The sequence below is a fragment of the Olea europaea genome, chromosome 17 (assembly GCF_002742605.1).
Source record: "Olea europaea var. sylvestris chromosome 17, O_europaea_v1, whole genome shotgun sequence".
In the NCBI taxonomy this organism is placed as follows: Eukaryota; Viridiplantae; Streptophyta; class Magnoliopsida; order Lamiales; family Oleaceae; genus Olea; species Olea europaea.
Window position 1 is genome coordinate 4,244,819 of NC_036253.1, and position 26,051 is coordinate 4,270,869.

The 26,051-nt window shown below is 34.8% G+C and overlaps 5 protein-coding genes across 5 annotated transcripts; 2 read left to right on the forward strand and 3 right to left on the reverse strand.

Annotated features, from left to right (window-relative positions):
- The first annotated feature begins 2,009 nt into the window (after positions 1–2,009).
- On the forward strand, positions 2,010–3,323 carry LOC111366093 (protein LURP-one-related 6). Its single transcript, XM_022986747.1, has 3 exons — positions 2,010–2,573; positions 2,661–2,906; positions 3,004–3,323. Exons 1-3 carry the CDS (start codon positions 2,340–2,342, stop codon positions 3,145–3,147), a joined length of 624 nt encoding a protein of 207 aa, XP_022842515.1. The 5' UTR covers positions 2,010–2,339; the 3' UTR covers positions 3,148–3,323.
- A 522-nt stretch (positions 3,324–3,845) lies between these two features.
- On the reverse strand, positions 3,846–6,400 carry LOC111366092 (cation/calcium exchanger 4-like). Its single transcript, XM_022986746.1, has one exon. It carries the CDS (start codon positions 5,986–5,988, stop codon positions 4,006–4,008), a length of 1,983 nt encoding a protein of 660 aa, XP_022842514.1. The 5' UTR covers positions 5,989–6,400; the 3' UTR covers positions 3,846–4,005.
- Positions 6,401–11,277: 4,877 nt separating this feature from the next.
- LOC111366094 lies at positions 11,278–13,025 on the reverse strand. Its single transcript, XM_022986748.1, has one exon. It carries the CDS (start codon positions 12,751–12,753, stop codon positions 11,404–11,406), a length of 1,350 nt encoding a protein of 449 aa, XP_022842516.1. The 5' UTR covers positions 12,754–13,025; the 3' UTR covers positions 11,278–11,403.
- Positions 13,026–14,877: 1,852 nt separating this feature from the next.
- Positions 14,878–18,439, forward strand: LOC111366096 (protein STRICTOSIDINE SYNTHASE-LIKE 4-like). The gene is made up of 6 exons (XM_022986749.1): positions 14,878–15,145; positions 15,218–15,430; positions 15,685–15,752; positions 16,882–17,118; positions 17,609–17,741; positions 18,003–18,439. The coding sequence occupies exons 1-6, from the start codon at positions 14,996–14,998 to the stop codon at positions 18,273–18,275; spliced, it is 1,074 nt and encodes a 357-aa protein (XP_022842517.1). The 5' UTR covers positions 14,878–14,995; the 3' UTR covers positions 18,276–18,439.
- A 113-nt stretch (positions 18,440–18,552) lies between these two features.
- Positions 18,553–24,255, reverse strand: LOC111366097 (proteasome subunit alpha type-6). The gene is made up of 9 exons (XM_022986750.1): positions 24,083–24,255; positions 23,844–23,938; positions 23,328–23,409; positions 22,668–22,764; positions 22,279–22,337; positions 22,093–22,175; positions 20,571–20,666; positions 19,115–19,174; positions 18,553–18,849 (listed from the first exon to the last, which is right to left on the reverse strand). The coding sequence occupies exons 1-9, from the start codon at positions 24,156–24,158 to the stop codon at positions 18,757–18,759; spliced, it is 741 nt and encodes a 246-aa protein (XP_022842518.1). The 5' UTR covers positions 24,159–24,255; the 3' UTR covers positions 18,553–18,756.
- Between the last annotated feature and the right edge of the window lie 1,796 nt (positions 24,256–26,051).

The window sequence follows — 26,051 nt, forward strand, 5'->3', positions numbered from 1 at the left end:
TAGGATAGAGAAATGACCGTGCTGTTAATTGTACCATTATCCTCGTTTTTACTATTTACAGTTTTCGGGCTTCTGATTTTTTCTTATAATCGGGCCTAGCACTGTCCAGGTCAAGTACAGGCCGAATTGAGCCAGTGATTGAACGGGTCGAGCTGGTAGGGATGGCCTGAACTGGATTGGACTTTTTGATCAATTAAGTAGTACGATAATTTTTTTGACAGAGAGGGTGACTGACTTTGGCAATGATGTGGACCCTACTTTTTTTTGAAATTTTTTATTCTTGCCAAATTCACGGTTTGAGAGGATGTTAACCATTCGGGCAAAATAACAAAATTCTAAATATACATTTTATTTTAAAATAAATTATTATACATGTGTTTCTCCTTTAATAATTTTTTGGCCCCTATTTGGTACAATTAAAAAGGTAATTAAAATTTAAATTAAAGTTTAATAATTAGTTTTAATCGTATGATTTATGAGATTCACAACTTTACAACCAAATATTCAATCCAATTTTATAATAATCCATTAATAAATTAAAATTTATTTGAACTAAACATGGACTAAATTTAAATGCATAAATCGTACTTGGATCCTGAACATTTGAAGGTCATGACGTTGGTGTCTCAAATATTTAAAAAAAAAAAAAGGTTGAATCCCAACGTTGAGGATCCCACCATTCCGCCCCTAGAACTTTGTGAGGGAGGTAAATCGCGGGATGTGCTCCAACAAGTCAGAGAACAAGAGCTACCTGTACACTGTGTCTACAAGGAGTTCAATTCCATGTCTCAGGAATCGAACCCCCACACTGCGACTGTCAACAAGACGTGAGATAACTTCACTCATGTTCTTTGCACCACTAGACTATGCCCGTGTTCTTGGTGTCTCAAATATTTATTTCTACGACAGTGTCAAACACTTCAAATGTGTGTACCAATAATCCTTATTGGACGACTTCTAGAAGGTCATATTCTACAGAAAATGACTATTTTACCTTTAATTAGATTTTAACACAAATAAATAAATAAAAGGACTAGTAACACTCATTCTCATCCATCCGATAATTTTGTAGAAAATAATCTCCAATGTTTGTTTAAACATGTATTATTGCGGACTATAGCTTTCCCAATACGTGAAGTAACGAGGTAAGAAAATATAATATAACTAGAAAAAATATTCAATAAATATGAACATATTAAAGCTCATCTCTTTATGATTATAATACACAATAGTCATTTTCCACCCAAACTCTTTTCAAAAAACGTCTTTCTAATTTCCCCAAATTCTCGACAAGCCGTGTCGTCTTAGTCTTAGAAATCGACATTTACTAAATACAAAAAATGATTCTATGACTTCATTTCATATTTAGTATTTTCCTATATTATATTCACACAGTAAACAAGTAAAATGTGTCTAATATGCATTCTTACGAGTTACGACTATTCATGTTAACATTGTTGTGTGCTTTTTTTTTTGGACCGCTGGTGTTCAAGTCAACATACGCGCGTCTCGACTAAATCTACGGGACCCTGAAGTTTATAGTCGGATACTAACCTCAGTGGCACTGAGGGATTTGAATTGATGACCATTGAGGAGCAAACTCAAAACCTGACTACTTAGCATTGCTGTATGCAAAATTTAAATAAACATTTTTTTCCCTTTTAAAGTTTATATTTTTATGGGACCCAAAATTTTTATCAAGTTTTCAATCATTTATTTTATCAATTTTTATCAAAATTCATTAAAAAATTTATTTTTAATCAAGCGAGAACGACACGTTGACCCGTCATGCTTTGGATATGGACGTGAGACCAGAGGAAGGAATCCATCAATAATATCATGTGACAATTACTAAAGAATGATCGAGACGTTAACTTAAATCAATTTCAATAAGCTACCCCTTAGTCTTAATGATCAACTCAATAAAGTCAAAATCAGTTAAAGGAATTACACATGCATTCTATCACGAGAAGATTATTGGTCCAAATATTCCCTTGAAGTTCTCAGGCAGCCAATTTTTCAAAAAGCATATGTTACCCTTTATTGAATTTCTTTACAAGGCATTTCAAATTAGCTTTTGTCCGTAAATCTGAATCACATATTGTTTTAATTTTGCTCTATCCCACATTCTTTAGGTTCACCACCCAATTCGTCCTTCCTTTAACTCATCACCTATTAAGTGTTTGACAATCTATACAAGGTTGGTAGTGCATATTATATTTGAGAAGTTTCTTGAATAGTGCCAAACATTTGAATTTAGATACACACTTTTTTTTATAAATAGATTACTCTTATGGGACACTAAGAAAAACAAAGATTTTTAGAGGACACACAAAGAAATGGCTTCAAAGCAAAGCTTGATTCCTATAGTAAGCAAGGCCTTTTGTTCATTATCTGAGGTAGTTCTGGTTGTTCGAAGAAGGCCACATGTGGTTAACGGAGGAGGATTTGTGGTTACAGATTGTACACAGATACCCATTTTCAGTGTTGATGGCTGTGGAGTTCTTGGCAAAAAAGAAGAGCTTCTTCTCAGGGATGCTAACGGAAATCCTTTGCTGCTTATACGACAAAAGGTGCGTTATTTCTTGAAGTGGGATCGTCGTTTATGATTATATGCCGGATAATGGATATCAAAAGAGTTTTTGTTGTTGTTGTTGCAGGGAGGTATAGTTGAAGCAGTTAGTATCACAAGGAAATGGAAAGGGTACAAAACTGACTTTTTAGGGCCTCAGAAGCTGGTATTCACCTTGAAAGAGCCTATTACTATGTGCCTATTAAACAAAAATTCCATTAGAATCTGTATTGAGTCAAAAGAGTTGAGCAATTATGGCGACTTTGAGATCATAGGTGACTTCTCTGATAAAGATTGCAGCATTGTCAATTCCAGGGGCGATCCAATTGCACAGGTATCAGTCGAGTTATATTCAGTTCAACGTAAGAATAAAGAAATATGTTGGTTTTAGCAAGAGATAAACGGACAATTTGTTAACGGTGTCAATGCAGATTGGTGTTAAGAAGGAGATGGAGCAAGTGATGAAAAGCAAGGATCTATACTATGTTTCCATAAAGCCAGGAATCGATCATGCTTTTGTTATTGGAGTAATTGCTGTTCTTGATTATATATATGACGGATCTACCAGATGCTAGTGGAATTGTACTAACATTGAAGAATGTCACGATAAATTCACTGTGTCACGGTATTAACAACATGGTTATAAATTATAATTTTTCAGAAATTATTATTGCGACTGTGATTTGTATTGAATTCTGCGTAAATGTGTAGTTAAGATATATGTTTGTGTCCATTGAAAAACTCTTCATTATTTTTTGTATTTGATTTCAATAAAATAAGTAATGAAGTAATCACGCGAAATCAAGAAGAAGCACAAGTACTAACATCCTCTGCCTCCGAGTCACCGCCAGAGTTATATGACAGGATGCTCGGCATGGTCAAGTGTCCAATTGCTGAGTTAACTCTGAACCACCGATTCCAGATGAGTTTGCTTGTTATCAACGGTGTGTAAATTGATGACAGAGATGGATTTTTTGAGGATTATTTGGGAGTGAGAGATTTGAGTCCGAATCGCTGGGCTTCAAGTAAACGAATGCAGATGATGGACACCTTCATCCTTGGCTAAGATCGCGTTCTTGAAAGTATGTTACGTGCTTCAGCTTCACAAGATCGTTTCCATAACCCGGGAACAAATCATATAACCCGGCTTTTGTTGGCTAAAACCCCCGGTATTGTCCGAAAATTCTGTACTGCACTAAGTTCTTTCCCAGAAAAAATGACCAGCAAGCAAGTGATTGAAAAACTTCGTTTCATATGCAATTGTTAAAAGATAAGTTGAAATGTTATCCGCAACTATTGTATATATAAACAACAGTACAAGGTTTTTCATCGTCATCAAACTAATAGGGCTAACTGACATGATCACTATGTTCTATCGGCCAAGTTCTTAGCTTATCTAGCTCTACGCATCTTCCTAGACTGACCATTACAATTTACAGTAGCCAACTTGAACCGTGAAGCGAGCCGTCCCCCATGGCAAGGCTTGCCCTGCAAACGAGAAAGCTCAAGTAGATGATCATTAGGCCGACTCCCAACAATTTATTAGGGTACATGTTGCTTAGTGGTAACACGATTAGTGACCAAACAAGCCCTGAAACAAGAAAACCTAAAGTACAATACAAGCTAATATCCCTTGGAATTATGTAAGACACTGGTTTGCTGGACCAAGCTCCAACCACCAAAGAGAGACCTAATCCAATCAGTGTGTTGAACATAGGCCCAGCAAAGCATCCCGAAATTGCAATCTGCACGCCATCCCCGCCGTTCATCGCAATTGCAACATTTGACATCAAATCACCCATCGAGTTGCCCCATGCCAAGACGGTCAAAGCCAGTAGTGACGGCTTGATTCCAAATATAACACCAAATGCCATTAGAAGTGCCACAAGCTCATTTGCGATCATATAGAACCAAATAATACTCATAATGAATCCTCCCATAACCCACGGAAGCAAGAATCTCCGAGGTGGATGATCAGCTCTGGTATATATAAAAGCAAGAACGCCGAAAATGCCACCTGCCACAATACCAATAAGATACGTAATACCATTAGCTAGATAGCCCAGATTATCCTGAGTGTTCCAAAGGAAAGCAAAAAGCACAGGTGCAAAAGAGGCACTGGCTACGGCATAAGTCTTTGACCACCGTTCATCCTCAACTATGGGAATAGTCAGTCTTCTCGGGAGTGTCAATGGCAATTCGAGCAACGAACACAATTTAGAACATGAGAGAGACGAATTGTCATCCACCGTATCCTCTTCATTCCAACCCCACAAAGATGCAGGATTCACTTCACTACTTGCATTTACCCCTTCATTTGAATAGACTGCCACGTTTGAGGCCCACATCCAGTGGGCCAGCTTAAATTCCTGAGAATCAGACTGCAGCAAACTGGCATCAATAGATTGATCTTCAACATTTCCACTAGAAATCACACAACCACTAACTGGTAACAAAAGTTGGGCGGACTCTAACTTCGATCTCGTGGTGCGCTTCCTCAACAACTCATTTGCAGCGACACAAAAGACATAAACCACATAAATCGAAACAAACGCAATTGCACCACCAATATTTACCTTGCCAACAACCAAAATGACAAGAAGAGAGACAAGTGCAAAGAGAAAGAAACACATGTCCCTTATGAAACATTTCTTATCAATTTGTACACTTTGCCCTCCAATGCATAAACACACCGTTCCCACAACAACACAAGTGACGAAAACAGCTCCACCCAATACACTATTCAACCCAACATCACCGGAATTGTTGCCCGAAAAAGCTGCAATACTAGCAAACACGTCAGGCGCCCCATTCCCCAAAGGAAGCAGAGTTACCCCTGCAACCGTGGGAGACAATTGCAATAAATTTGAGAGCTTCTCCAGACAACAGCAGAAGTAATCAGCCGCTGTATTCCCCAATAAATAAAACAGAGTTACCAACCAAATAACTAGAACCAAATACCTCAAAGCTTTATACTTTTCCCAATCACAGTAAAAGAACTTGATGTAATTGAAAAAACCCCCTGAATTGCATTGTGGGTTGGCTTTCAAGTACTCACATTCAGTACTGTAACCTCTATGCTCATGTATTCCAGAGCAGATCGATGGACTTCTATTTGCCCTCAAAGCATTAGTCTCAAAACCCGAAGATTCCTTCTCAACAATGTAATTCGACGAGTTCACACTATTTTCAACCATTTTCCTCTGAAAAACCTCGACCTGAATGGCATATTCACTTACTCCGTCGTCAAAGATTGTTTTGAGGGGAAGAGTTGAAAAGGGTTTCTTTGAAAATAGGCCTTGAAGCATTTCTTCTTGGTGGGAAATTAAGAAAAACAAAGCCAAAACACAAAACCCATTGAAAATTGCTCGAAATGTCAAAAGCTTAGGACAATAAATTCGATTCAAACTCACCATTTTCAACACTAAACAGAAACCTATTCCACCAGAGAGTGATTGATTACACAAGAAAATTTTTCAGATAATTCATGAAATAATTATTCTTGTCGGCAAATAACAAGTCTAGGGCTTTAAATTAAGTCCCTAGAGATTACACAAAGAATTCAGTTGTAAAATCTAGCAAAATTTCAAACCCATTTTGAAAGAGCTACGAAATTCTTTAAAGAAAGAGGAAGAACAAGAAAAGCCGACGAGGGGTTCTGTATTTTACTTACCTGAGAGTGTGAAGAAACGGTCAAAGCGATTTCATTTTGAAACATAGTAAGTGAAAGGAATCATTTTTTTTCTCTGGAGTTATTGTAATAAATCAAGAATCATTGAAGTGAGTGGGCAACCGTGTATCCACAACGCGTAGGAAAATCTCATTCTCACCTAATTTGAACACGTGGTTTCTTCTTGGATAAGCCATGTGATTTGCGACATTGGATCATAGTGGAAATATGGTTGGTCGTTGAGCTGAAAAAAAATATTAGACAGTGCTAAATATAGAAATATGAGTTAATTCATACGAATCATAGTCATGCTCTGAAAATGTGAATTTAGCTTTAAGCTCACGTGTGATTATATATTTTCAAATTTAAAGTGAGAATTTAACTTACAACTATTTAAATATGTCAATTTTGGATCCCATTTTAAAGGAATCATTAGATTTTATAATTTTATGCAACATTTATCCGAATTGGAGAGAAATGTTATGTTATTTAATTATTTTGTTCTTGAGCTTCGAGTAACATGAAATTCGAGTGTGATTTTAACGTAAATATTAACATTTTCAATCACAAAGAAACTCGCAGTTCCAAATTTAAGCCCGGTAATACACCACGTAAAAATGTTGAGTCGAGCCTAATTGTCTCTTTTAAAAATTATTCCAAACGTTAACCTGGAAGGATAAAAGGTCACAATCAATGGTGGAACCAAGGTTGAATTAGTTGAAGTGAATATACTACTTTTAAATTTCGATTTAGGTTGAAGTCATTAATATTCATTTATGAGGGGTTCTTATGTCGTTTTAAAGTGTTTAAAGTTTTCGATTTTTAGCATATTTTTTATTCGATTTCTAATGGACAAGTGGGGTTACTTCTCGGAGGAGTCATATGAACTGGGCAAATTACGTCGGCCAGTGGTGACTTGAAAAATATGACTTTACTAAAATAAAGTTTATTCATGTTGCGTGCCAAATGACTTGAAGAATCTTACTATACATTTTTTTTATTTTTTATTTTAACCAATTAACACAAATTTAAATTTCTCGTTATTCATAATTCATAATCTTATTTTTCATAGACAAGTTATCTATTCGAAATCGAAGGTATAGCTTTAGTCCGACTTTTGCTCTTAAGCAACTCAAGATTTGTATGTACACTGGACTTTTGAGTCGAGGGTGAATATGAGGTCATTATCTAATTAAAATTCTTTGGACATTTCTTTTTTGATACAACCGAAAGTCATTTTTTAGCATTTCTTTTTTGTTTTCTATTTGACAACAAATTTCATCTTCTAGTTGAAGTTATTTGAAGGTTTCTTTTTTGGTACGACTAAGGAATCTTTTAATTTTACTTTGACATTTGGATCCTTCAATTTTAAAACTTGAAGATGACAGGCACTTGAACTAATAAAGTTGGATGCACCATTTGAACTAAATTAGTTGCGCTTTTAATTTTTGAAAGGACAGATCATCTATCGATCTATGATCAAAGAAAATTCTATCCGAAGAATTAGACAAAATGGATAAAAGGTAGCTATTTATATTTTTTAAAATAAAAAATTTTAACGATAAAACAAGGCTTTTCACTATTGTCGCTAGATTTTATTATCAACAAATGAAGTTCATCGTGAAAATCTTTTGGCTCATTTCTATTTGAGCTTAAAAATAAGCCTACACGCCATTTAAGCATCATATTTGAATGAGCTTTTGGCTCATAAGATACATTGAATATATTCCAATATAATGTCCAGAAGTTAGGTATGTCTCCCAATTTACCAGTTTTGTTTTGCTTGCCTTTCCAAGCAGGCAAGGAACATAAGTTGGGAATACAAGTGTAACTTTAAGGACAAGGACTATGAAACTATGGGAAACATCAAAGCATTCTGGTATTTTATTTGTGGAGTATCAAGCTTCTTTATCCCTTTAAAAATGCAAACAAATGCATAGTAGGGGTTATTATGCAAACGTCAATTCTAGGTGATGTCGCCATAACGAGTTTTGTAACTTGGTCGAACTAACAACTGATATAGTCATTCTATCCTTCCGGACTGGGATTATTGATTTTTTATTGGCCGTTCTTTCATCTATAGTCTGTAGTAAGGACCTTTAATGAATAATGCTATTTAGAATTTGTGATATTTTATTAAACTGGCCAAAAATTCTATAATTTAATTGAACATGTAATGTAATGTAATGTCACTCGCTATCACCTAAACTGATGTTAAACACTATTGGCGCTAAATAACATTACTCTTTATTAATTAGTTTCTATTAAAAAAATGGTGATTTGTGTGCAAATAATTATCAATTATTATAATATAATAATATAATTCAACGATAATATCAATATAAAACATTCGTAGAGAGAGTTAGGAAACAAACTTTAGGGAGTCACCTAAAAAAGTTGTCCTAAAATTGTTCATTTCAAATTATTTTTTCTATAAATAACTCTTCACATCATTAACAAAATCCAAATTTGTCCCAAATATCAATATGCCATTTACATATAAACAAAGTATCACATGCTCGTTGTTATCTTCTTTGCAATATATGCACTTAAATTTTATTTTATAATTTAGTATAACTCTATTGAACTTCTCATGCCACTATTTACTTCATTAAAATACGTACTCTATGTTATTGTTTTTTGACTTTAAATTCTTTTGGTTGTTCCATATATATTTCTTAATTTAAATCACCATTCAAAATGCAATCTTAGCATTCATTTGATGACTGATTAATTTATGGATACTAGTTAATGCTAACAATGTCCTAATAGTAGTTATTCATGCAATGCATTAAAATAATCAACTCCTTCATTTTGAGTGAATCTTTTAGCTACTACCACTTATATCCTATTGCATTATTACCTAGAGGTAAATCACATAAACCCAAATATCATTTTATATAATTGACTCATACTCATCAATGATAGCTTCTTTCTAATAAGGCGCATCAGTAGATACCATAACATCTTTAAAAGTTTCGGATTCATGTTCAACTAGATATGTAAGGAATTCTTCTCCAAAATATTTCTCTTTCGTAATACTTTTACTTCTCCTAAATTCATGTTCAACTTCACATTCTAAAGATGAACTAGATAGAGTAATATTTAAAAAGGTTTCTTAAAAGTCAAGGTTTCACTTGAAATTCTAATTTTAAATAGAAAAACATCTTAAAAATAAGTAGCATCTCTAGCTTTAATGATGATTTTATTTGTAATATCAATGAGTTCAAAATTTACAATGAAGAACCTATTTGTGCTACTAGTTTGAGCATATCCTATGAAATAGGATCCACGGTCCTAGTCATATTTTCTTTCTTTAGGATTAGGTATAACTACATTTGACAAACACTCCCACACTTTTGAAAAATTTAACCTAAGGAGTATCTATCTTTTTTTTTAAATCATATGGAGTTTTAATATTATTCTTAACAATCACTCGATTCAATATATAATACGAAATTAGGACAGCTTCACCTCATAAGTTCTCAGGTGCTCTAGAACATATGAGCATAGAACTTAACTTTTGAAAAGTGTTGAAAATAAAATTGTAGATTTGCAGATAAAATGCAAAAGCTCAATGGATGAATCTGCTCAAATGTGTTAAAAAACACAATATTAGAAAATTCATATGTTTATCTTATTATAATGAAATCTGTGATATTAAAATTTTGGAAAGTTTAGAAAATTTTATAGATGTGTAGAAGTACAGACGAAAAATAAAAGTTTGCAAACATTGATGGTACCAAATTGCTGTCCAAGAGGGACATAAATAAATTGTAGTCCAAGATAGACATACAAAAATCATCGAGAGGGATGTGTTTAAACTCATAAAGGACTCATTTTTGGGAATAACCCAACCTTTATGATTGCAAATCTCATGAAGAAGATTCAATATGATAGAAACAAACTGCATTGTATGACTTGTAATTGAACTGACTTATTTGTGCTCATCCCTATTGTGGTAGTGATAATATTAAATGCTATATTGGGAAGGATTTGAAACGATATAGAGATATAGTAAGTTAAACCAATCGATTATGGTCAATTTCGCTCGAAAGAGGTAATTAACAAAAATTGAAAATCGGGTTTAATATCGTAAATGAGTAATTTGCAACTGGCTTGTAGAGAAATTAATTAGGCAATGGTTAAGCGAAACCATGAATCCTAACCAAGTTTTCTTCCGAAATTCCCAAGATTTTTATAATTTTTTATATTTTGTAGATTTTGAGTTATTTTCCAAACCAAATATTTATTGTGTGTTTGTTTTTGTTGCTAAAATTAAACTAATTATAAAGTTGTGTAATCGAAAGTAAACATCCCTCAAGAGATCTAAAATTCAGACTCAAAAAGGTCAACTTTTTACTTGACCGCAACCCGTGCACTTGCGGTTTATACTTTTAACGAAACATTGACGTTCAACGAAATGTTCCGCAATCCTAAAAAGCACTAAAGTGGATTCTTCTCTATCAAACCAGATACCAATGATATTGCAATTGTATATGCAATATATAACTAAATTGACATTTTGTAGACTTTTGGCTTGTGAAGGTCACAAATGGCATTTTTTGTAGCGTCTTTCACACAATTGTTCGTAAGTAGTCCATGTTTGATGCAGCTTATTTCTAAGTCTCTCTCGCTGAAGCATCTAACTTCTCTTCACAAGACAAAGTTTACGCTCAAGAATACAGATGGAAAACTTTTGGCTTGTGAAGGTCACAAATACCATATGGTGAGGTCAATTTTACATAAAGGTTTGGCTTCTCGGCCACAAAATCTTTGCTTCTTCACTAAAACCAACAGCAGCATGAATTGGTAAATGGTAAGGACTGCGCCTTGGTACATCATTGACCCTTTCTTATTCAAGTTTCTCAATGTATTTTATTTTAGAGTGGGTGTTATACTCGAAATTTACTCAATACTAAGTTAGGTATGATCCTTTCGTATCGGAGTTTTCTGTGTGTTTTATTTTATTTTCTCCTTGTCGATGTACGCACACCTGTGAGGAGAGCACTATCAAATATCATATGCACTCAAATTCAGAAAACCTGTACATAATGCCAAGAGAGGTACAATATATAGGAGAGTGGAAGGCATTCTCATTTAGTGTTCTTTATTCAAATTTCCCTTCAAATTAGGCATAAAAATTCTAAAAAACTACGACTTAAAGATCCTCTTTCAGGCTAAGTGGAAGCCTCCATCTTTCATGCCAAAAGATAGACACTCTTGTCTTTATTGGAAATCCATTATACCACTCCTCTGTTGCTCTAACAGTTAAAGGCAGCCATACATACCTTGAGTTTCTCAAGTCAGATGGATTCCACCTATCTGCCATGAAAATAAATGAGCCTGGAATCGCCCCGGGCATCGGAAGCACGAATGTACTTTGAGCAAAAAACGTTGCAATCCGAAAAACTGCATTGGCCCCGATGCACGGGTTCCGTATGGTTGCCCACGGCCCCAGAATAGATTTCGCTCCGTGCACCAGTGCCTCATTTGGTGTCCAACCACTGCATCCCGACGTGACCATGTAGTAACCCCCCTGGTGCTTGAACAAAGCTGGGGCTTCCCGGTGCTGTCCAACAAGTATCTTAGCCATAACATTCGTGACATCAAGATAATCATCATTAAGCGGACCAATATGAAGCTCCTTATTTCGAACGGAAGAATATATCAGATATGCTAATCCATCGTCGTCTTTGAAAATTGTCATGTCCCGGCTATCGAATCCATGAGGCCTTAAGCTATAACGATATTCAAAGGGGCCGGTAGGGGAGTTGCTAACGGCTATCCCGACAGAAGCTTTGGTGTAGGTGGCATCATCGATATGCATCCACATTACATATTTACCCGTCTTCTCATTGTAAATCACTTTAGGCCTCTCCAGCACATTGAACTTGTACAGATCATGTGTCGAATTCTTTTCCTCCCCGGCTAGCACAATCCCTTCGTTTTTCCACGTCCACAGGTCCTTTGAAGAGTAACAACCAACACCGATAATGTCAACACGTGCTGTACCGATTCCTCCAGCTCTATAAGTAGGACCATTCTTATTCTCACCATACCAATAGTAAGTCCTTGATATCTCATCATACAAAATGCCACCCCCATGAGACTGAATAGGATTTCCTTCAGTATCCAACCATTCACGCCCAGGATAATAGTACAAGCTACCGTTGTCCAGACCCTTTCTTGGATCTATTGGATCTACAAGAAATGCACGACTAGGGAAGAATATGTTCCTGAGTAACGATGATTGATTGAGGAATTCATCGAACAGGTTGACTTTTTGCCAATCTTTTAGTCCATATGGTGGGAGAAGGATCAACTGCTCCGGCTCCACCAGGTCGTGGACGAGAGGATGGAAGTCCGGGAGTATATTCCGCTTTATGTTCCCTACTTTGACATAAACTTGAAATACAAACGAGTATATCTGGAAGATAAGAAAGCAGCACACCAGGCTGCAAGCCATCCTGCGGCAGCTGCATCGGGATCCAAGTACTGATCGAGCCATGAAGAGAGCACAAGTTATTGGTGCTATTGCATTATTCTTTGACCATATCAATAAGAAACCACCTATGTCATGTGATACTGGATAGAGGAAATCGTGAATGAAAACGTGAAAACACAATATTTACAAAAAACTTTGATCTGAAGTCCGTCTCCGTTGACCAGAATCCGCGTTCTTGATAGTAAATGGTTTATAATATGTTTTGAACCTTAAAATAATCTATATGTGTCTGCTTGTTCTTGGATCTCGAGGCATTAATAATAGAATAACGTTAAACATGACTTTGAACATAATAAGTCTTTCACATTTCGGTCTTTACACCGCATCTGTTGAGGGTCAAAGTGCATTGTTAGGTGACTCTCCAACATGACCGTTGGTGGCTGCAATTGTCAAGTAATGGCAAATATCCGCTTTAACCTTTCGGCTAAATTTTAGGTAAGACGTTTGGCAATATTTTCAAACATTTTCCCTAAGTGCGTGGCCTGGTACTATGGTCTAAATTAAATTCGAATGAAAAAAAATAAATAAATAAAAATGAAACTATAATATAAAGTGGGCCCGGGTGCATCTTTCCCCGACGCACTTGGAAGTATGCGAACTTGCCCAAAGTATGGTCGAAGTGCATAAAAGGGTGGTGTCGAACCTGTGTGCAATCGGCCTTCAATCCAGTTGACATCACTACCTAAGAAGATATTGGTGCAAATCTTCACTTCACACACTCGAAAATGGAGATGAATATGATGAACTTTGAAGTTGGTGAAAACTTAACAAAATCTTGAAAAACCAAATTGAGTTACTCATTTTGTCGTTGCAATGACTACAACACTACTAATAACTTTACTTGGAATAAATATAACAGCAGCTGGCGATCTCATTGTATGCGACTCGAAGAAGGTAAGACATGTTGAAGAGTAGAATGTAAAATAAATAAACATTTCTTCGTCTTAATAATTTTATCATTTTACATGAGGTGGTTAGACACATTATTTCCAATCTCGCTTTCAACCTTTTTATGAAAATCATGCACCTTCCATGAAGATAAATGATTTGCGAGCAAGGGCAAATCTAGAGGGGTTAGACTTGGCTATAGCCCGATCTAATTCAAGCCAGATCCAATAACAAAGAAGATTTTTGGTTAGATGTATAGGCCAATCCAAGAATAATTGCGGCCTAAAAACTCTATTCCAATTTGAAAAGGGAATAATACATACCATCACAGTGGATCACATACTGTGTCAATTAAGATTGACTTGGTCACGACCATCACAGTTAAGAATAATTGTGACTTGATAACATATCGTCACAATTAAATTTCACTGGGTCTATACATACTGAATAAAAATTTGATCACAGTGAGTCACATTGAATACAAATTTGGTCACAACTGATTACGGATAACAAGTGTCAATAACTTGATTATACACAGTAACTTGTAAATTTTCTGGATGGGTGTGGTAGGGTGGGGTGGTTTCGTGAGGTGGGATGTAATCTTCAATTTCTAATTTTTGGAAAAAAATTTGGGAGGTGAGGTGGGGGTGTTATTTCCATTTTTAAATTTTTGGAAATTATTTTGGCAGTAGGGATTGGTGGGATCTCCAGAAAATATTTTCAATTTTTGAAATTTTATTTACAATTGGTGTGGGCTGGTTGGAGTGGTGGGGTGGGTTAGGGGGTGGAGATAATTATTTTCAATTAATTAATTATATATATATATATATATTATGAATTGAAATTAACACCTAAATTTTGAAATAATCTAACAATTTTGTTAGTTTCGAAATTTAATTCTTATATCTACGAATTATATATTGTTCCCTAGTTTTTTTCAAATTGAAACCCAACAAACATGGGCTAAATTTGGCCCAGCTAACATTGGGATCTGCCCACGAGTTGAAAAGGGCCACAGAGAACGTGGCAGGCATTGCTAAGAGTCTAAGACCCTATTTGATGGTCATTTTTGTTGGAGAAATTGTGGTAAAAAAAAAAATATTGAATTTGCATGACAAATATTTTATGGTGAGAATGTGTAATTAAAAATGAGTAAAGAATGGCAAGGGCTAAATCTTGGAACGGCCACCTGTAAGTGGGCGCTTTGCAGCCGGTCCTACCTGACCCGATTGACACCAAGAAGAGAGCAGTCCAAATTGGAGTCAATTGGTAGAAAAATTAGATTTCCTTTCCATCTTACCCTTATAAGTTAAAACCCTTCTTGCATCATAGCCTCCATTGAAGTTAGTGTTAAGTCATGGACAAGAGAACATGTTCAGTCATTCTAATTGTTTGTGCATTGGCAATTGCCCTCCAAGTTTTTGTCTTATTCCCACTTTCACCTGATATTCTCCGTCTTCCTCCAACTTCTTCCACTTTGCTTGCCCCATCAAACAGCAAGTTACAGGTATTTAGATACCTTAATTACACTTACTTTTGTGTGTATGAACAATGGTTGATACTTGTATATAAACTGTAGGAAGTGGATAAACTTGGAGAAGGGGTTTTGAAGAAACCAGAGGCCATTGCTGTGGACAAAATGGGTGTTCTTTATACAGCTACTAGAGATGGTTGGATCAGAAGATTGTACAGAAATGGATCATGGGACAGTTGGAGGCATATTGACAGCGATGCTTTACTTGGATTAACTACAACAGCAGCTGGTGATCTTGTTGTATGCGACTCCGAGAAGGTACAAGGAATATGATCATCTGTACATCTCCAAGATTTTTTCTTTTTTCTTTTGGATCAACGTCGTTATCTAAAAGTTTAAGAAGAGACTTTATTATCCCCCCTCCTCTAGAATCAGGAATTCATTTTCTATAACAATTTCCATGGAGCTGAAGATCTTCATATTGAATCACGACATTTAAGATTTTTAAGCTGTTAGAGAAACGAAACATTTATTTATTTAAACCATTTCTGACTATGACTGATGATGCATAGGGTTTGCTTAAGGTTGGAGAAGATGGTGTAACAGTTCTTGCATCCCATGTTAATGATGTCAAAATAAGGTAAGATCCCGTTAGCATTTGATCAACTGGTGGATGAATTAAACTACTGGACATTAATATATTAACACATTTAGTACTTGTTTGGTAAAACTTCTTTTGCTAAAAAACTTATGTATTTTGGAATAGTATTGTGAGCAACATCATAAAGCTTTTTTTAGAAAAAATAAAAATTCAACACGTTATCTCACATACGTGTCAAACTCATGCTGTATTAAATAATTGATATATGGGCGTAATTTTCATAATGAGTTACACGAAACTTTACCTTACAACGTGTTTGCTCTAATATTTTGGAAAACTAGCTTGTCTAAAATTTTAAAATAACGTTTCAACATCTTTCATGGTAAAGGAATCTTTTATCTCTTTGGGTCCATTGGCCATGCATGATGGACAATACTTTGGCAGTTTATATGATCAAAAGATGATGACTACTCCATCAAGTCTCTGTCTAATTGATGTTTATATGAACAATAATTGAGTCATTCAGTTGTCTCTGTTGTCGTACTCGTATTTCATGATGAACCATGCTAGACTTACAGAAAAATTCACAATAGATAGACACATGACAGAATCTCACTTAATTATCTCAATCAAATCAAACTGTAAACAATTCCCTGTACGCAGGGAATTGTTCTTTCATGATAATTGAAGTGCGTAGTCAAGGTCTATTAGAGATCAGATCTTTATAGAAAGGCAAGCTATCACAATTGAATGATAGAGAAGAGTGGGCCGCTTGCTTAGCCGTAGCAGACCTTGGCCAATTGGATGAGCACTCGGATAATTATCCGATCGTCCGATGATATTACAGAAAGAAAAAAGTCTAAAGTTTTATTTATTATACCGACCTATCAAAGATAACCCGAGTTCTTCCATCAAGAAATTAAACCATTCAATCGCGCTTAAATATAATTGATGAAGCTTGGAAACCTACAAAATATCAACCATCAAGTCTAATCTCAATTTTACTTTAATTTAGTCGAGCAACATGGTGACACGATTGATTTTACACCTTTAGATTATATTGTAAAGTGACAAAAATACGTACATGCTACGCTATGCATTCAAGTAATATATATGATGTTGATTTTACATTAATACTTATATTCTTTTTATTATAAATATATAAAAGTTTTGCAGATGATGTGATAGAGTCAGCAAATGGTAATTTGTACTTCAGCATTGCGAGTACAAAATTTAGCCTCCATAATTGGCACCTTGATGTGCTTGAGGCAAAGCCTCATGGGCAGCTTTTAATGTACTCTCCATCATCAAAGGAGACATCTATTTTGCTTGATAATCTTGCCTTTGCAAATGGTGTTGCCCTCTCTGCAGATCAAGATTTCTTGATCATTTGTGAATCTTGGAAGTAAGTTTTTTCTAATAACAATTGGGTGATTACATGTTTAATTTCGCTGTCCATACTTGCAATTAACTGTGTGTAGCGTGTCTATAATGTGAAAACGAAGAGATTTTTTTTGTAATTATGTCTATTAGTTTAAGTCGATCGTTCTCTCATAACTTATTTTATTGTGATCTCTCATAACTTATTTTATTGTTATCGTCTATCTAGATTGTGACACACTTTAAAAAATGAAGTAGCGTGTCTCTAATGTGAAAACGAAGAGATTTTTTTTCTTCTAATTATGTCTATTAATTTAAGTTGATCATTCTCTCACAACTTATTTTATTGTGATCTCTCATAATTTATTTTATTGTCACCGTCTATCTAGATTGTGATGCACCTTAAAAAATGAAAAAGAGGAGGAGAGTTGGGGGGAGGGAGCGTGGGGTGTTCTCTTTAGAATTTAATTCAAATACGTCTTTAATCTATTTCTATTTGTCATTTTGTGGGTCAGATTTAGGTGCTTAAAATATTGGCTAAAAGAGGAAAAGATGGGGCAAACAGAGATATTTATTGACAATCTTCCTGGTGGACCTGATAACATAAATCTTGCTCCAGATGGCTCTTTTTGGATTGCCTTGTTACAGGTAAAAAAATTTCTATTGAGAAAAATCATCTCATTTATCTGCACAAGTCGATCCTCAAAGACAGAAACCATCCATATGTCTGTCTTGACAAATGTTTATGATATCCAAGTGAGGCATAATTGCACCGAAGTCATGTGACACTTTAACGGAGATATGAACAATTCTTTTTGGATAAGAACTAAAAGGTTGTGATAACCAATACAGCAAAGAGAACTTCTCATCATATTCGTTACTTACTGAAGATTTTCTCTGCTACTGCAGCTGGTTCCTAATGGGCTGGAATTTGTGCACAGATCAAGAACACTAAAACACATTATAATGTGTTTCCCTAAATTAAGCAAATGGGTAATTGGTGTCAACGACAAAGCAACTGTCATCAATGTAGCAAGTGATGGCAAGATAATAAGGAGATTTGATGATCCAACAGGAAAGGTTATGTCCTTCGTAACATCTGCACTGGAGTTTGAAAATCATTTGTATTTGGGATCTCTTAATTGTGATTTCATAGGAAAACTGCAGTTGACAGCTTCATAAAGATAGCACTGCTTAAGTTGGGACTGCACACATCAATAATACTGTAACGAGGTTCCTAATCTAGTTCAGTCCCATGGTGCCAGTAATAGTACTTTGTATAAATTGAAGATATTCGGGTTCTGGGTTTGAAGAAGGAAAAGTACCAAGAGCATTTTCGTACACAATTCTTTTCTTTTTTAGCTTTTATGGTTGGGATGTGTACAAAACAGCCCAGTCCTTCACACCCGAGCTACCATACTAATATGACAATTGTCAAATACAAAGAGAAAGGTAAAGCTGTATGTTGAATGAGACTGGCCATTAATAACACGAGGCTCAAGTGAAATCCGTATTCAAGTGGCGCTGATCAAGGAGCACGATATAAAGAGAAATACTGCAACAGAATTTGATGTAGTAATCCAAACATATGCAACATAAACTAATTTGTCTATCTTACACACGACGAAATAAAAGAGACGCTGAAATTTTTGATAGCAGAATGTCAGTCACGTTCACTAATAGCAGTCAGGTGCTCATCAATTTCCTCAGTTGACAAAACTTTGAAGACTGGATCTTCTTTCATCACGACACCCACCTGGCAAAGACAAGATTTAATGCAACAACAGTAAGACATGCTACACCACTCCAAAAAGTAATGCATTCATGCTAATATGAAAGTTGAGATTATCCCCGGAATGGTGACGGACACACAAAATGGTAAAACGTTGTGTCATTAAAAGAAATGCAGAATAAATATCAAATGCCTGCAATTACTATGTGAGATAGAGATAAGAGCAGAACAACTATCCGTTGTTAAATAATTAACAGAAATAAGTGATATTGACAGGTAAGTTGGCTACCTCAATCTCGCTGGCCTTGAAATCCTCCTGTAGAACGGATTGCAGAGCAGAAATTGCAGTCTATAAAAAGAATCAATAGTACAAAATTAGAACTCAAACATTAAATGTCATATAAGAGTAAAAACATCTGTACAGATGTGCTCGTATGAAACTAACTCAAGCTTAACACTCTAGATTAGAAGAATTTTTATGACTGAAGAAAAGATCATCTCTCTCGCTTGGTAAGATATAAAAATACTGTTGAGCATTCCAAGCAACGTCCTCTACTAAATCTAGAGCAGTTACATCCTTTCCTTACTTGCTCTTCCCACTGGCTTTTATTCTAACACTATACAATATTGCACTTCTAGCTTTTTTTGAGACAAGTCCTATGATTATTAACTCTACGCTTCGCAAATTGAAGTCTAGAAAGAAGACAAATTTCATGACAGAGAGCATACTCCTACACTATTTTTAAAAATAAACCGTGCTTAAAAATTGGAAGTGGATTCTGTTTGATATTCTGTTTGATTGAGAGCATACTCCTACACTAAAGTGGAGTCAAATCCTCCGGCATTTACAAACGAAAATATATATTAGGCATCGATTCTATTTGATTGTTAATATGTTGAGTTCAAATCATCCATCATCAATACATGATGATTATAAAAGTCAGCAACATTAGAAAAGAATTGTAACTATTGATAGCGAGCCTTTTCTTGTTTTACCTCTTTCTTTTAGGGTTGGGGTGAGGATTATTCTATTGGTGCAAATAATCTTTGATTAGCCATGGAATCTTATTCCATACATGTCTAATCCTAATCCTCAGCTGCAATTGGTGTGGGACCCATGTGGAACAATTATCTTCATTGAATACATCTATCTTTAATGGATGATTAGAGTTAGAAGGAAGCTGGTGCTAAATCCTATTGCATTTCCATGATTGAAAGTAAACAATACATATCCAATACTTCAGACGTGATTATGATTTATTTTATACAAAATGCTAACAACCGAAGTAGAGGAGTTTGCTAAAAGCCTTCAATATCGCACCACATATATACACTTATCGCAGGACCCCTGGGTAGGTAGAGCAATTAACATCTTGCAATTCTACTTGTAGAAAAGTAGAATGCACCATGTAGTCATCAAATTCATTGTGGTAACTAAAACATGGAGTTGGGAAGAATTTAATATATGCTTAAAGCAATATTAAAGTCTGTTCACAATTGGCCACATGATCATGAGCATATTTATTAATTAATAATTATTATAGTTAGGTTCAAAAAAATTTCAATTCAAACTAAAGTTTACTTTCTGGGAATTGTCAGTGTTCACACGTATTTAAAATGGAGGAGAACTCAAATTAGGTTTCAAAACATCGCTCTTTTTATTCACCAGGTTAAAAATCAAGGACTATATATCCAATATGCAAAACATCATTAAAGAACATATTCACAATGTGACTTTTATTTACCTGTACAGTTTCCTCGTAGGAAAATGTAACATCATTTTTCATCTTCTTTTCCAAAAAGTTAATTGCCTCTTGCTCTTTTGATCCAGCACTTGTTGCCTAAAAAATAAAGATGAATGTAAAAAGTTAGTCCACCACCAAAAGATGCCACAACAAAGCAAGATTCTTCAGTGATTCTTCAGTAAGAGGGTACTGACGGAAGAAAAATAGAATAAAATTTCATTGCTAATTTAACCAACTCTAGATGGATGGCGATAATACATTTAATCAGCAAGGATGGATGGCGATAGAACATTTAATCAGCAAAATAAAAAAGGCAAAAAAAAAAGGAACCCTTAATCAGGAAAGATATCAGCTCAATGCAAAACAAAACAGTTTATCTCCATTTTATACTTTGACAACTACACTCAGCATCACAGAATCAAAGAGGATATGCTATACTCGCGTTAATGATATTTTTCTTTTTATTTTGAGATCTTTTGATCATTAGAGCATCATTAATCAGTTACATTGTATCTAGTTTGTTTTATACAAGATAGTAGATACACAACTGGCAAAATGATTTTGACTAGCTCTTGGCCAAAACTAGGCTTCGAGGAAGATAAAATCAACTAGAGCATGTGATTTTGGAGTCAAATGATTCAAAGAAACTAGGGATATTTTAGTTGCTTAGAAATGTTGGTGCAAATGAAGACACAACTTAAGCCCAATTCATCAGATTCTATCTACCACAGCAGGGCCAAAGCCAAGCCCTTCTAAGAAAGAACACGCTGCAACCTGATTGTTGCATTAAACAGAAAATACTAATTGCTTTGAGTCTCAAACGTAAAAAGGTTGAAATGAGAAAGATATACCTAGCCCTTGTTTGATCCCCATTATTTTCAAAATACATTATTGTCTCTCTTATTTTCAACCAACGTTCTTCAATAAAATTATATTACACGCAAATTCAAAACTTTTTCTTATTTTTTAACCACACATTCTCCATCAAAATACTATTTCAAAATGAATTTTGGGCAAAAAATGGGGCTCAAACAAGCTCCTCGATATTAACCATGTGGATATACCGTGCATGGATCACTAACTAAGGATTGGCTATTATTACTTGAATCATCTTCCCAAATTCACCCGATCTGAAATTACAGTAACAAAGACTCCTTGACACTACAACAGAAAATGCTTAACAAAAGGAACCAAGAACTTGTGGGTTCTAGGTCACGAGAAGTTCCGAGCCACATTAAAGCTGGCAGGTCTGCTCGGAAAACCAATTTTAATGGCATTAAAAGAGAGAATTCATTAATATAGTAGTTTTAATATATTCTTTCCAGGTAATCCAGGCTTGGAAGCAAGCTGTGGACCCCTATCAGTGAGAACTAGGCTTGGTTATCATTTCGGATGTATCACAACCGCCTAGAGGAATAGTTACTACAGACAAGGGGAAAGAAATTTCAGGAAAATTATATGAAAAACTCGTGCATCTGGTGCAACAGTTATGAAATTCATTTTAAAGAAATATTGTAATTACCTTATGACCATAAAAATGGCCAGCAGGATCACACTTAAATAGCTGAGGTCCCTTCTCCTCGTCAATACCCAATATCATTGCAACTTTACATTGAAAACAAAAACTGTGAAGCACAAATAAATTATGTGCAGAAACAGAATATTGTGAAGATTCTTTCAATAAGTTTGCAAATAACTAGCGACGAACCTATTCCAAGGGGTCTCATATAGGCATGCTGTGTATAAACCTGAGACTTGTCTGCAATCCTGTAATCAATTAGACAAGCTTATCGTCAATAACAAACAAAATACAACCAACATTCAAGAGCAAGTATACATATCAAGTTAAATTACACAATGAGATTTTTCAATCGTTTACTTCACTAACCCAAGATATATATAAGTAAAATGTGTTATACACTGCAGAATCCTAGGACTACTGTTTGAGGTCCTAGACTATTTAACATTATAAACAGTTGGCACACAAAAAACAGAAGCAATTGGCATAAAATATTGGAAAGACAAAGCAATGCCAAAATGTCAGACATTTTCCTTGCACCAGGTTTCCAGCAGCAACATGAAATAAAGTTATCGTACCATTTAGCCAATATGTCAACTGGCATTTCATATCCATATTTAAAACGAAACTCAGCAGCTTCATTCCTCGCCTGTTGAACCAAGGTCCTTGCATCAGCTGGAAAGTAAAAGGGGAAAAAAAAACGATATATCAGAACCTAACCATGAACTCAAGCAAGTCATGAAGGAGCTTCTCAACCAAGCCACAAGTCTAAAATGGATTTCTAGTACCAAAATTGCATTCAAGCAAAAAAGAACATTCCACGAAATCTAAAAAAACATTATGTGTTTCTAGGACTCATTCCAATGAAACTCTAGACTTTCATGTCTACACTTTTCTTAATACATTAATATATAGACAAATTGGTAAAAAAATTGATTAGTATACAATCTATATGGTTCTTTCTTTAGTAATTAGAAATAATGATATAGCATATAGTAGCACCCACTAGTTAATAATCAATGCCTTATTCAATTTTTCTTGAACTCCAACTCTTCCTGCACTGCTAGTAAACTAACTCCCCGTCCCAAAACAAAAGGCAAACAGTTAATTCGTCAAGATCCCATTACCTTAACAGGAAAGAAATGCAAATAATTCTCACTTAGTTGAGATTAAATCATAACCCAGGGCATACAAACAATTCTATACAAAACAAGAAAATTAGGCCAAGGTGAAAGTACCTGTCATTCCGGTAGCCAATAGCCCAACATACTTAGTAATTGGAAACAAATGTGTCACACTCGTCTGATCCAAAAGCTTGTCCTGCTCCGACATTTACGCAAATCATAAATATAATTTCAGACCAGCTATTTAATCTAATCCTCTCACCACCCCTTTTAATTTAAGCACATCATTTTTAAGCAGCGAAATGGTTGATTCCAGCAGTTAGGATCAATGAAAATAGGTTTTTTGAACTAAAAAAGGTATTTATTTTGCAAAGCCCGATCAATCTAAAAATAAATAAATCAAAACGTCAAAAAATTAATATATCATATTGATTTACTGTACCGACCGGGACTTTCTTCTGAGTTACAACACAAACGGAGTCCTTTCCGCGCACACCAATGGAGGTGATTCCGGCAGCCTTAACGGCCTTGAAAGCATACTCTGCGAATATTAATTAAACATAAAACTAAAACCCTAAATAAATCAAAACGTCAAAAAATTAATATATCATATTGATTTACTGTACCGACCGGGACTTTCTTCTGAGTTACAACACAAACGGAGTCCTTTCCGCGCACACCAATGGAGGTGATTCCGGCAGCCTTAACGGCCTTGAAAGCATACTCTGCGAATATTAATTAAACATAAAACTAAAACCCTCACAAATTATTACATTACAAAAAACCCAGTAAAGTTAAACTAAAGTAAAGCTAAATCAAAAGCTGTAGGCTAGAGATTGGAGGGAAATTGCGTAACCAAAAACGCTTACCCACTTGAAAGAGACGACCTTCGGGAGAGAAGATCGTTATGTGACGATCGTAGCCACCTCCGCTTCCCCGACTCATACTTCAGATCCGGCTTAGTTTCGAAAATGGAGTTTTGGTGGTTAAACTGATTTGTGATTTTGAGATGGTAAACTGAGAAGAAACAACGAAGCTTTTTGTCCAAGACAGAGACTGGGTGGGGAAGAAGATTTTGGTACAAGTTCCAAAATGCCCCTCGTAGTTAATTTCACAAATGGTCACTGAAGTTTATGTCAAATTTCAAATTAATCTTTAAAGTATTTTTTTAACTCACTTAACCACTTAGCCCTTGTTTGAGCCAAATTTTCCCATCAAAATGTACTCTTAAGCCTTGTTTGAATGGCATATCTCAACTCTTTCAACCACAGATTTTTCATTAATATAATATTACTCGCAAATTCAAAAGTTTTTCTTATTTTTTAATCACGTTATTCATCATAACACTATTACAAAGTACATTTTTAAAAGAAAAAGGGATTCAAACAAGCTCTAAAGTTAATTAACATCTACAGTTGAAAGTAATGTCTATTTTGACCGTATGTCCGTTACTGTCAACACATACAAAATATAAACAGCTAAAACACCGAATCACAATACAAAGCACATGCTATATTCAAAGCATCCATTAAGGAAAATTTAGGAGACCGAAATAAATTTCATCGAATTTCAAAATACATGGTGAGTAATAGTGTAATGTTAATTGACTAGAGACATTATGCAACTTGTTCCCTTCTTTTTAAACATCTATTTTGCCGCCTCAAAAAGTCTAAGATTGTCACCCACTTTCATTGTGTTCCTCCCAACCCCTCCACTCCTATAGAAAACTTCAATGGTCTAATAAATTTTGTCCATGGATCATGTAGATGAAAAGTTGATAAAAATTTTAGATCAAAATCAACAAATAATTTTAGTCACACATTTAGCCCCTATTTATCTCTCATTCTTTCTCATTAAAATGAAAAATATGACTATTATCCATCACATCAAATTATCAAATTTGAATTTATATCTCTTGTGTGAGGCTTATAACGGGTATATTTTTCATTCTCATTTTTACAAAAATGAGAAACAAACGCCCTTTTAATAAATTCATAACTTTTCAATTATATATTTCATCAATTTTTATTAAAATCTATTAAAATTTGGATTATAGTATACGCCAAACACGGCTTTGCAACTAGTGATATTAGAATAATAAACTTGAGTACCAATTTTCTATCAAATGAATATGTTGAGGATGAACTGCAAATTTTTCATAGTTCCAAAATGACCAATTCACCCTGTAAGTTGTAAACAGTGAAAAAAGATGTGTCTAGTTTTGGATAAAATATACATTTGGTCACCAAAGTTACAATGAGTTTCAAATTAGTCACTAAAAATTACGTTTTAGTTCTAATTTGGTCACCAAAGTTACAATGAATTTCAAATTAGTCACTAAAATTTACGTTTTAGTTCTAACTTAGTCAAAAAAATTGTTGGTAAAGATAGGCAATTATTATTACGGGCTTGTTCGATAGTGATTATAAGAATTGATTTTTTTACCATTAGAGAGAAATGTGGGTCCTGCCTATGAGAGAAGAAGTAAAAAATGACGACTAACTTAGAGAAGTAACAGCCAAAAAATTAATTTTTAAATGTGAAAAATCAGAACCAAACATGCACTATACATCTAGCAATCATTAATGCCATGCCCCAATGGGATGTAAAAGGGCAATTTTGGCCATACAAGAAATTTCAGGTTGGTCACTAAAGTTGCATTTTAATTCCAAATTAACCATTAGTAAGTCGATCTATTAATCCAACGTGGACAAACTAAACCCTTGTTTGGTGTTTGATTAAATTAATAGATTTTAATAAAATTTGATGAGATATATAATTAAAAATTCGTGGATCTCATAAAATATTCTGTTAAAATTAATTATTGACGACGGATAT

What these genes read in the sequence shown, in the direction of transcription:
- LOC111366097 (XM_022986750.1), bottom strand. Translation starts at nt 24,158, where the DNA reads ATGAGTCGGGGAAGCGGAGGTGGCTACGATCGTCACATAACGATCTTC. An exon ending in GTTGACATATTGGCTAAATG is followed by an intron (nt 22,338 to 22,667) that starts GTACGATAACTT and finishes AATTGATTACAG; the next exon opens with GATTGCAGACAAGTCTCAGG. An exon ending in TCAAGGCCAGCGAGATTGAG is followed by an intron (nt 18,850 to 19,114) that starts GTAGCCAACTTA and finishes TGTCTTTGCCAG; the next exon opens with GTGGGTGTCGTGATGAAAGA.
- LOC111366093 (XM_022986747.1), top strand. Translation starts at nt 2,340, where the DNA reads ATGGCTTCAAAGCAAAGCTTGATTCCTATAGTAAGCAAGGCCTTTTGT. An exon ending in TGCTGCTTATACGACAAAAG is followed by an intron (nt 2,574 to 2,660) that starts GTGCGTTATTTC and finishes TTGTTGTTGCAG; the next exon opens with GGAGGTATAGTTGAAGCAGT. An exon ending in GGGGCGATCCAATTGCACAG is followed by an intron (nt 2,907 to 3,003) that starts GTATCAGTCGAG and finishes GTGTCAATGCAG; the next exon opens with ATTGGTGTTAAGAAGGAGAT.
- LOC111366092 (XM_022986746.1), bottom strand. Translation starts at nt 5,988, where the DNA reads ATGGTGAGTTTGAATCGAATTTATTGTCCTAAGCTTTTGACATTTCGA.
- LOC111366094 (XM_022986748.1), bottom strand. Translation starts at nt 12,753, where the DNA reads ATGGCTCGATCAGTACTTGGATCCCGATGCAGCTGCCGCAGGATGGCT.
- LOC111366096 (XM_022986749.1), top strand. Translation starts at nt 14,996, where the DNA reads ATGGACAAGAGAACATGTTCAGTCATTCTAATTGTTTGTGCATTGGCA. An exon ending in CATCAAACAGCAAGTTACAG is followed by an intron (nt 15,146 to 15,217) that starts GTATTTAGATAC and finishes TATAAACTGTAG; the next exon opens with GAAGTGGATAAACTTGGAGA. An exon ending in GTTAATGATGTCAAAATAAG is followed by an intron (nt 15,753 to 16,881) that starts GTAAGATCCCGT and finishes AATATATAAAAG; the next exon opens with TTTTGCAGATGATGTGATAG.